This window comes from Protobothrops mucrosquamatus, unplaced genomic scaffold, assembly GCF_001527695.2.
Source record: "Protobothrops mucrosquamatus isolate PMUCROS unplaced genomic scaffold, P.Mucros_1.0 scaffold4847, whole genome shotgun sequence".
Classification (NCBI taxonomy): domain Eukaryota; kingdom Metazoa; phylum Chordata; class Lepidosauria; order Squamata; family Viperidae; genus Protobothrops; species Protobothrops mucrosquamatus.
In genome coordinates this window covers 20,899-32,106 of record NW_015390735.1, presented here as the reverse complement: position 1 = coordinate 32,106, position 11,208 = coordinate 20,899, and the positions used below count along the sequence as shown (strand labels likewise).

The 11,208-nt window shown below is 42.1% G+C and overlaps 1 protein-coding gene across 1 annotated transcript in view; it reads left to right on the top strand.

Annotated features, from left to right (window-relative positions):
* Positions 1-8,177: 8,177 nt before the first annotated feature.
* Positions 8,178-11,208, top strand: part of LOC107299382 (NADH-cytochrome b5 reductase 3) — a gene marked incomplete at both ends in the record, with an annotated part of 12,423 nt that continues 9,392 nt past the window's right edge. The window contains 2 exon segments of the mRNA XM_015828748.1: positions 8,178-8,309; positions 10,775-10,847. Coding sequence (XP_015684234.1) covers positions 8,178-8,309; positions 10,775-10,847 — 205 coding nt within the window.

Below are 11,208 nucleotides of genomic sequence, written 5' to 3'. Positions count from 1 at the left end.
CCCTTTCCCCTCAGCATGGCTGGCTCAGGAATTCTGGGAGTTGAAGTCCACGAGTCATAAAAGAGCCAAGGTTGGCTACCCCTGCTCTAGAGAGTCTTTTTCCTGAAGGCCAACATCTAACATGCTTCAGCTCTTTAGATCTGGCCAATAAAACGAATATATTCATATTTGGTTAAACCAAGTATCTGAACTAGGTACTTCGCCCTGTGCACTTAAGACTATATGAACAGTTTTCTCCCTTTACAAGCCAAATCAGGTGGTCTTGTTTTCTTTGGAAGAAGACTATTTCATCTTCCTGTCACTGCGGTTGGGTGTTTCTCCTTGCCTCCCTTTGTAACCTTAGCAGAATAACAGAGTTGGAAGGGACCTTGGAGGTCTTCTAGTCCAGCCCCCTGCTCAAGCAGGAGACCCTATACCATTTCAGACTGGTGGCTGTCCAGTCTTTTCTTAAAAGCCTCCAGTGATTGAGTACCCAAAACTTCTGGAGGTAGGTTGTTCCACTGGTTAATTGTTCTGTCAGGAAGTTTCTCCTTAGTTCTAGGTTGCTTCTCTCTTTGATTAGTTTCCATCCGTTGCTTCTTGTCCTGCCTTCAGGCGCTTTGGAGAATAGCTTGACTCCCTCTTCTTTGGGGCAGACCCTGAGATATTGGAAGACTGCTATCATGTCCCCCCTCGTCCTTCTCTTCATTAAACGAGATATACCCAATTCCAGCAACCGTTCCTTATATGCTTTAGCCTCCAGTCCCCTGATCATCTTTCGCTTTTCCTCTTGATTTTGTCCCTTCTTCCCTCCATCTCAGTCATAACTTTGGCTTTCTCCAGTCATTTTTCTGAGCAGCTCTCGATAATGTTTTTCAAATAGCACCCTGGCATGAACCAGGAAGTTTCCCCATTGCAGTAACTCTGTGGCCCTTCCTCTCTCTCATCCTCTCTTACTTCATTTCACTTNCCTCCAATCCCTTCTAGCACTGATGATGTTAGCTAGTTTGGGTAATGAAATGTCTGCAAGAGAACCACCAAGCTCAGAGAGCACCAAGAACCCCAGAGTCCTCTTCTTCCTCTTCCTTTTCTTCTCCTCCTCCTCCTCCTCCTCCTCCTCCTCCTCCTCCTCTTCTTCTTCTCCTCCTCCCATCCTTCTCCTTCTCCTCCAATCCCTTCTAGCACTGCTGATGTTAGCTAGTTTGGGTAATGAAATGTCTGCAAAAGAACCACCAAGCTCAGAGAGCACCAAGGACCCCAGACCTTCATATATTCTCTTCCATTGGTATCTTCATCGTGACCCTCATTCATGGAGAATGTTTTGCACATTTCTAAAAATAACTTGATGTTCACCCTCCAAGGATGGCGTTGTTGCATCTCAATTTCTAGTACGTTTTAAGGCTGTCCCGCAATCTCGCCTACTTTCAGTATTTCATTCTGTGTCTTTGATTTGAGCATCACGCCAAGATGGTAACATCCCAGATCAGCAAGAAGTTATGAAAAGGTTGACTGTTTTCTGTCTCAAAATCATCCACTGGAGTGACTCTGTGAAGAGTTTAGCTAGACCCCAGTTCAAGTTCCCAAAGGATATATTAGGTCTATCACCCACAGTGTAGGAAGAACAAATATAAATTCAATTCTTGTCTCCTGGTACAAGGCTAACCAAGCCATAGACCCAATTTAGATATTGGAACGTTTCATTAGTATTTTGAGTCCTTCGTTTATATCTGCAATATTTTGTGGTCAGAAGATAGTCATGGGGTTTTCAGCTTCTTTTCTCTCTCCCCCAGTCCCCCCCCTCCTGGAAGGATAATGAAAATATGGGATTTTATCTCCTGTGGTTCAGAACAGGAAGCTTCCTGCATTAGTAATTAATGAACATTAGTTCCAGCTCTGGGAATATCTAATGTAGCATCTGACAGGCTTGATTATTTCAGCACTATAAAGCTTTATCCGGCCAAAAAAGAAAGAAAAAAACCTTCATTTTTTTTTATAAATAAGAAGAAAAACTATTTTATATTTCTTGGAAAGTTGTATATGCTCACAAAATATGCTTCTTACGTTTTTATGTAATGTAATAGGAATAACATTCATTTTTCCAAGTAGAGAGATGTCTGAGCAACAGTGTACAAGAGAAAAATTAGATACAGCCTTATTCCATTTTAAGTTTGTTGAAATAAAAATTATTCCTAAGTAAATACTGCATCCAGTTTGGGTCACCACGATGTAAAAAAGATGCTGAGACTCTAGAAAGAGTACAGAGAAGAGCAACAAAGATGATTAGGGGACTGGAGGCTAAAACATATAAGGAACGGTTGCTGTAATTGGGTATGTCTAATTTAACGAAGAGAAGGACGAGGGGGGACATGACAGCAGTGTTCCAGTATCTCAGGGGCTGCCCCAAAGAAGAGGGAGTCAAGCTATCCTCCAAAGCTCCTGAAAGCAGGACAAGAAGCAACGGATGGAAACTCATCAAGGAGAGAAGCAACCTAGAAATAAGGAGAAACTTCCTGATAGTTAGAACAATTAACCAGTGGAACAACCTGCCTCCAGAAGCGGTGAATGCTCCAACATTGGAAGTATTTAAGAAGAGACTGGACAGCCATTTGTCGGAAATGGAATAGGATTTCCTGCCTGAGCAGGGGGTTGGACTAGATGACCTCCAAGGTCCCTTCCAACTTGATGGTGATGGTGATGGTGATGGTGATGGTGAAGAAGAAGAAGAAGAAGAAGAAGAAGAAGAAGAAGAAGAAGAAGAAGAAGAAGAAGAAGAAGAAGAAGAAGAAGAAGAAGAAGAAGAAGAAGAAGAAGAAGAAGAAGAAGAAGAAGNTTTTTTTGCTGATCCTGGATTAGTGACATGGGCAACTGGACAAATCTGTGAAGGATCAGACTGGGTTAGCAACTGATCTTGATGGCTGTTCAGCACAACTCATTTTTTTTCCTAGTTGGAAAACAGATGTGATTTTCAGAATGGATTTTACAACAACAACAACAACAAAAGTTAGCGTAGACCAGGGGTAGGCAACCTTGGCTCTTTTATGACTTGTGGACTTCAACTCCCAGAATTCCTGAGCCAGCATGGCTCAGCTTGGAAACCTCTCCCTTTCCCCTCAGCATGGCTGGCTCAGGAATTCTGGGAGTTGAAGTCCACGAGTCGTAAAAGAGCCACAGTTGCCTACTCCCTGACGCAGAGGAACAAAAGCTTTTACAAATTCTCAGCTCAATTCAAAAGCATCGGAATCGACTTTGCAATTTGAACTTTGGAATTTGGAGATTAGTTTTGTAGTTCAGTCTCTCTACGTTTTGAAGGAATTGTCTTCAAATGGAATCTCCAGATTAAATCTCTCCGCCATCCAGTCAGAGCTGAAGAAGCTTCTTGGAGGAGAAGCGAAAGCTCTTCAAAGAAAAACAAGAAAGTCCAGTTGCGTCTTGGAAAAAAGCATGTTTGGGACTCCAGATTAAAGTTTTGTGTAGCCCTGCCATCTCCTGTGTCACAGATATGCTGCCTTAAACCAATAAATCGGTGTTTCTGTCTTAGCAATATTAAAATGTGTGGCTGGCTGGTGAATTCTGGGAGTTGAAGTCCACAAATCTTAACATTCTCAAGGTTGAAGAACACCGTAATACAGTAGATGCTATTAGGTGGCAGGAATTGCTATGTACTTTACTATTTGGTGAGCTTTGCAAATGGATCTGGTTGCTTTTCAGCAACATTGTTCTCAAGTAACACAATTCAGTCAGGAATCCCTGGTGCAGAACTGGGGGGGGGGGACCCTAAATTCGGAATTGTTTATTTAGCACTTATTATTGAGAAGGTAATGGTGACACTAACTTGTTCCCTACATTTGATGTGTAACAATGATAGGGCAAGTAGGGTTCCATTTTAAAGAATATTTGAACAAAATGTAGTCTTACATTCCTTTTATATTTCCCTACCTTTCAAAACTTCTATGAGATGTTTATAAAAAGAGTGTTTCTCTAAAATCAGAACTCCTGAAAAATTACTGTGTCAAATTGGTTAAGGCCCCGAAAGCTAACCTAATTGTGAAGTGGCATTATAATAAGAACATAGTTGTTGGTACAGCACAACTATTTTAAAATAAGACCGAGTCAGTTGTTAAGAGAAGAATCTTGAATGAGTTGGCTTTGGAGTCATGTTTTAAACCTTGTGCCCACAGTTGAGATCATCTAACCTCAATAGATAGTCACTTCCCATTAAAATGAGCCCACACAATGAGACAACTTGAAGGTCAACTCAGCTGAAGGGAGGATTGACGAGATAACCAAATTGTATAAAAAAATACAGCAAAACTCACGTGTGTGAGATTGGAGGGTGAAAAGAAAATGGGAGAAGAAAAATATACGGAAGAAAATTAGCCATGTCCCCATATCTAGAAGAGGGATTCGTTATTATTATTATTTTCAGTTTGTTATCCAGCACCGACTCAAAACGCAACCAATTTTCTAAAATTTGAGCTTTTTCTCTTGATCAGGAATTCAGGGATTTATTTTTTTAAAAAAGTTTTTACGACCTGAAAAAGTTTGAAAAGCTCTGGTCTAGAACGTTCCCTACGGTCAGTTAAAAGCATTTTCTCAATTCTGCACGGTACATGGCTTTCCTTTTTTCTTGACCTGAATACTGTTATTTGCTGAGTCATGTCCGACTCTTCACAACTCCATAGACCACGCTATGCCAGGCCTCCTGTCCTCTGCTATCTCTCGGAGTTTGCCCAAATTCATGGTCATTGCGTCAATGACACTATCTAACTATGAGCGCCGTGGTGGTGCAGTGGTTAGAATGCAGCATTGCAGGTTAATTCTGCCAACTGCCAGCAGTTCGATCCTGACTGGCTCAAGGTTGACTCAGCCTTCCATCCTTCCGAGGTTGGTAAAATGAGGACCCAGATTGTTGGGGGCAAGAGGCTGACTCTGTAAAGCACACAGAGAGGGCTACAAAGCACTATGAAGCGGTATATAAGTCTAAGTGCTATTGCTATTTCTGTTCTTTCTTTTCTCCTTCCTTCCTTCCTTCCTTCCTTCCATCCATGGTATGCAGTGGTGAGAATGCAGTATTGCAGGCTAATTCTGCCCACTTAATCCTCACTGGCTCAAGGTTGACTCAACCTTCCATCCTTCCGAGGTCGGTAAAATGAGGACCCAGATTGTGAGGGGCAAGATGCTGACTCTGTAAACCACTTAGAGAGGGCCGTGAAGCACTGTGAAGCAGTGTGTAAGTCTAGGGGCTGTTGCTGTTGCTATCTCTGCCGTCCCCTTCTCCTTTTGCCTTCCGTCTTTGATCAAAATCTTTTCCGAGGAGTCCTCACTTCTCATTTGGTGGCCAAAGTCTTTGAGCTTCATCTTCAGCCTCTGTCCTTCCAAAGAAGAGTCAGGGTCGATTTCTTTTAGGTTTAGAATTGACTTGGATACTGATAGATATTATCTTTTTCACTTGCTGTTACATCAGGCGTTGCATCACCAAGGCCAACCCTGTAAACCCAATTAGACAAATAGCCCACACGTGTGTCCTGTGTCGAAAATTCAAGTACGTTTCACTTTCGCAAGCAAATGTCATGAAGACATTACCTTGGGATGAAGGGAAGGTTTGAGCAATTGGAAAGAACGATTTAGTAAGAAGATCCCCAAGGCCAAATGTTATCTGCTGGCACTTGGAAGGACAATCTCTGCTATTTGGTGTGGGAGATGTTGCAGCACTGAAATGCCGTCTTTTGCAATTCGCTGGCTTACATTGCCAATGCTGATTGTCATACCATATTTTGGAGGGGAAATAGACTCACAACCCATCACTTCTTTGCAGCATCTTATCGGGGGGAAGTGTTTCCGGATAACATTGCTTATAGAACATTTTTGCTGCTGAGAGATATGTACATTTTATCTATTAAGCCATGTTTTTAGCTACACAGGGATGTGTGCAAGTGACAGGGAAGTGAAGACATCTCTCATCCAAGCCTTCCTGGGAATTAAAAGGAAAATCCCACCATTCATTTATTCAGATAGACATTCAAAAGGTTTCCTCTGTCCAATCATGTCGAACTCTAGGGCAGGGGTAGGCAACCTTGGCTCTTTTATGACCCGTGGACTTCAACTCCCAGAATTCCTGAGCCAGCCATGCTGAGGGGAAAGGGAGAGGTTGCCATGCTGAGCCATGCTGGCTCAGGAATTCTGGGAGTTGAAGTCCACGAGTCATAAAAGAGCCAAGGTTGCCTACCCCTGACCCAGAAGAAAGTCATTGGGATGTCATGTCATTCTCACGAGGCTTTTGATTTTGAATTTACAAAAAAAGTCTGCTGGGTAATTTAAAAGCAGGAGGGACTCTCTCACACCTTAAGAAACAGGGGGAGGGAGACCCCAAAACCATAGTCAGCTTGTTTTAATGTAAGTCTTTACTTACTTTTGTGTGAGGCGTGGCTGCCCCTCACACAAAACCATCCCTTCTTCCTTCCCCCCACCCACACACACATAAGGCCGCCAATCCAGAAAGGCTGGGGAACGCTGCATTAACACAACCGATTTGACCCAGTCTACACAATGACAGAACCCATGATAAAGTGCAAGACACAGTGAAATTAAACCCCAAAACGCTGCTTCCCCACGAGTTTCATCAAAGTATATGAAAACAATTGGCGTGAAGCTCAAATGCTCCACTTAAGCCAGGGGGTAGGCAGCCTTGGCTCTTTTATGACTCGTGGACTTCAACTCCCAGAATTCCTGAGCCAGCCACGCTGAGGGGAAAGGGAGAGGTTTCCAAGCTGAGCCAAGCCGGCTCAGGAATTCTGGGAGTTGAAGTCCACGAGTCATAGAAGAGCCAAGGCTGCCTACCCCTGCTCTAGGGGATAATGCTCGCCTCTGTTTCTTGGCCGAGGGAGCCAGCATTGCCCAAAGACAATTTCCGTGGTCATGGGCCAGGAAAGTCATGGAATGCGGTTACTTCCCCACCAAAGTGGTACCTATTAATCTAGTCGCATTTGCATGCTTTCAAACTGCTCGGTGGGCAGGAGCTGAGGCAAGGAACGGGAGCTCACCCCATCACGCAGAGCTCAGGTCTCAAACCCAGACTATTAGCTTTCCATCCGACAAACTCAACATGTTTCACATCTGAGCCACCACACCCCCAACATTCACTGTATACAGTAGTGGCCAAAATGGTGGAAACCTTTTGGGAAAAGTGTACAGTAGAAATGCCACCTTTGGTTAAGTTTCCCAGCCATTTTTCCTCTAATTTCTTTACAACTGTAGCCTTGTTCACTTAATAATACTATTTTACATCGCTTTCTGGGCGACCAGTCAACTCTTTGCACCATGGCTTTAATTTTATTACGTTTTACAAGCTCACTAAATGAAAGAACACACAAAAAAACCCAACCAACTGGATAGCGATCCCATAACACATTGACAAATGTCCTCCTCTCAGCTTCAATACATGACATCAATCACCGGATCCTACTGTGATCTAATTGGCTCGTTGCCAAAACAAGATGACACCCGATTGTCTCTGTAAACACTCATGCTCATTGGCTACAATCAGATGAAGGAAAGCTACCTGAGATCAACCTAAGCAAGTTGTGTTTCCTTTTTCTGGTTATCTGGCTATAGCTTTTCATAGAATACAGTACAGATAGTTGAACAAACTATGTTGTATTACATTCTTGATTAAATTATCTTTCCATGGATATATAATTTTATGGCACTATTCCCCCCAAAAAGTGGTGTTATTAGCCATCAAACCTCAAAAATACACTTTTCCCAAAAGGTTTCCACAATTTTGGCCACTACTGTAGTTTTGAATAAATCTCCTTGTTCTTATCTCATGGTATGTCCGGAATAATCCTGATCTAACTAACAGGGTTATTGAATCGATTGTAGAGGTAATTTATGCAGAATACTTGGGAACTTTTAAAGAGTTGTGAATAGACACATTTTTCTCCGTTCTCCCTATTCTTCTCTTTACGAGACAATGTGAACAAGTCACGTATCGCCTGATTAGTTATTTAGAAAGGAAGAACTCAATATTTTTAATACTATCTAATATAATATATTTATATGCAATTACATGAGAGGCTTTCATGCTTCGTAAAGAGGCACTTCTATTTCTGTTGTTGTTGTTCTTTGCCATTTTCTAATTTATTTCTGTTTCTCAAGTCAGGATACCGAATGCAACATCTTCTTTCTTTATGTTACAGTTGGGAAACATTCTCCTGTCTCCAATCTATTTTGTGATCAGTTTGATCAAGCGACTTTTCTCGAAATCTCTGCCTCCGATCACGTTGGAAAACCCAGAAGTAAAATATGCATTACGGCTGATCGATAAAGAGGTAACAAATAACCTGTTCTCTTATTTCTCTCTCTTAAGTGCCCGTCTCTTGTTACAGCAGATTTTTTAAAAAATGTTTTAATACTCAAAATGAGGTCCATATGCAGACGAACTGAGATTGAAATAAACTATAATAACTGTTGATAAGTGGCAGTTTTATCAATATCAATCAATCAAAAGCATTCTATGCACTGAGAAATATTGCAGAATGTAAATTAACGCTGCAGCCTTTCGTAATTTGGAGAGGTTGAAAAACTGGATGTTGAGCTAACTCTCCTTTCTATTTAAATTTATTTATTTAGAAAATTTATATAGCCACCTACTCGCTCACAGTGACTCTAGGTGGCTTACAATCAAGAAAAAAAACAGTGTAGAAAATAAAATAAAATTCTACATTGATGGGAAATTAGTCATTTTGGGGTGACACTGGTGTGCAGTGCTTGTGTCACGTGTAACTTGATAAATCAAGTGGAAAGCCTCGTTTGTGAAATTAGAGAACTGGAGATCTAATACACCCATATTTATTATTTCAGATGGGGTGGACCGACCTCATAATAATTCCTCCTGCTTGGGACTCTTTCCTAAAAGGCTAAACTAACCTTCTGAATTTGCAGCTGCACTGATTTCTAATTTATGCAAATTAGAAATATAGATCATTTGAACAGCCAACTCACTGCCTTGAATTCTGAAATGGTTCCTTTATGGCCACAACTCATTATATTTGCTGAATATGTGACCTTATCTCCAGCTCTGGATTTATCGATCTGATCTGTGTACCAGCCTTGTGTGCCATGAAAGAAGGCTTGTTACGATGTGTGTGGTGTTTTTGGACTCCTGTTTTGTTTAATTTTGTTTAGACCTTAGTATGGACTTGTCACGTGGGCACTGTAGTCCGTAATATCTATGTGTCAATGCTGCTAACATTGGACGTTCTTGCTCTGACAACATATGGAGATGCAGCCTTATTCTTCCTTATGCTTTACTCTTAGAATTAGATGATTCTGGGAGAGGAGGAGAAATGTGATGGGAGTTAGTTAGACATAACAATATTGTAATAGTGTGTGAATTCAGTGCTTTTGAAATAAGAGATGATAAGAAATGGCGGGTTGAAGAACTGGAGGGAAAGCCTGCATTTCAAACTAATTGGAGAATGTAATTTATGGCTGTTAATTAGAGGAGGGAATTGTGCTTTGATACTATGTGCTCAGGGGAGGGGAATTCAGATTTTGGCTTCAACTATGTTAGTGCCGAAGCTATGCTACTCCAATAAAGATTCTTTAAGGTAAACAATACCTCAAAGTTCTTTGAAGAATTTCATCTGTCAGAACCATGACATTAAGCCAAAATCTGAATTCCCCTTCCTATGTATATAGGGTCAAAAAATCATAAATTTAGCTGATGGCTGTGCACTTGGGTCCCTGCCCACTTTTATGTAAAGCAGGGATAGTCAACCTTGGCTCTTTTATGACTCATGGACTTCAACTCCCAGAATTCCTGAGCCAGCTGTGCTGGCTCAGGAATTCTGGGAGTTGAAGTCCACGAGTCATAAAAGAGCCAAGGTTGACTACCCCTGATGTAAAGTATTAGTACCGTGAAGTACTAGTGCCGCTTTATAACGCCTTGGTATAAGATCACACTTACTGCATCCAGTTCTAGTCATCACAATATAAAGAAGACGTTGAGACTCTGGAAAGAGTGCAGAGAAGAGCAACAAAGATGATTAGGGGACTGGAGGCTAAAACATATGAAGAACAGGTGCTGGAATTGGGTATGTCTAGTTTAATGAAGAGAAGGACGAGGGGGGATATGATAGCAGTCTTCCAGTATCTCAGGGGCTGCCACAAAGAAGAGGGAGTCAAGCTGTTCTCCAAAGCACCTGAAGGCAGGACAAGATGCGATGGATGGAAACTAATCAAGGAGAGAAGCAATCTAGAACTAAGGAGAAACTTCCTAACAGTGAGAACAGTTAACCAGTGGAACAGCTTGCCTCCAGAAATTGTAGGTGCTCCATCACTGGAGGCTTTTAAGAAGAGACTGGACAGTCACTTCTCTGAAATGGTATAGGGTCAAGCAGGAGGTTGGACTAGAAGACCTTCCATCTCTGTTATACTATGTCCTATATTTGTGGCCTGCCCAAATGAATTGGCTTTCAACTGTATGGTCAAAGCCACAATTTTGACCCACACGTACTCCCCCTGAGACACTCCTAAATGCAGCCTATTGGGTTCACTGCCCCTCAGAGGTGAAAGAGTAGAAGCTTCTGAGTGTGGTCGGTGGAAAGCTCCTCAAACAATGAAAGACTGTTAAGCCGTCGGTCTTGGTTGGGTGCTGTTGGGAACTGTGTTTATTTCCTCAGTCAACACTGCTCTGAAATGCAGCTCCGGCTTGACTCCCAACATTTGGGCTTGGATGGAGCACGTATAACTCTGCTATCGTTTTGTGAAGTTTTTATTCCTCTCTTTTCAGCACGTTAGTCATGACACCAGAAAGTTTCGTTTCGCCCTGCCGAGCCCAAGACATGTTTTGGGGCTTCCTGTGGGTAAGCTGTTTTTTATGTTCAAATAAGCCATATATACACCCATCCAAGGTACTTTGGAGAGGGGATAGAGCAAAATGTGACATCGTTGGACTGAATTGCGACTTTGGAAAGAAAGTTCTTTTTTTCTATTTCTCCTATTCCTCCTCCTCCTACTCTTTCTCTTCCTCCTTCCTTCTTCTTTCTTCTTTTTCCTCCTCCTCCTCCTCCCCTTCCTTCCTTCCTTCCTTCCTTCTTTCTCCTTTCTCCTCCTCTTCCTCCTCCCCTTCCTTCCTTCCTCCTTCCTTCTTCTTTCTGCTCCTCCCCCTCCCCCCTTCCTTCCTTTCTTCTTCTTTCTCCTCCTCCTCCTCCTCTTCCTCCTCCT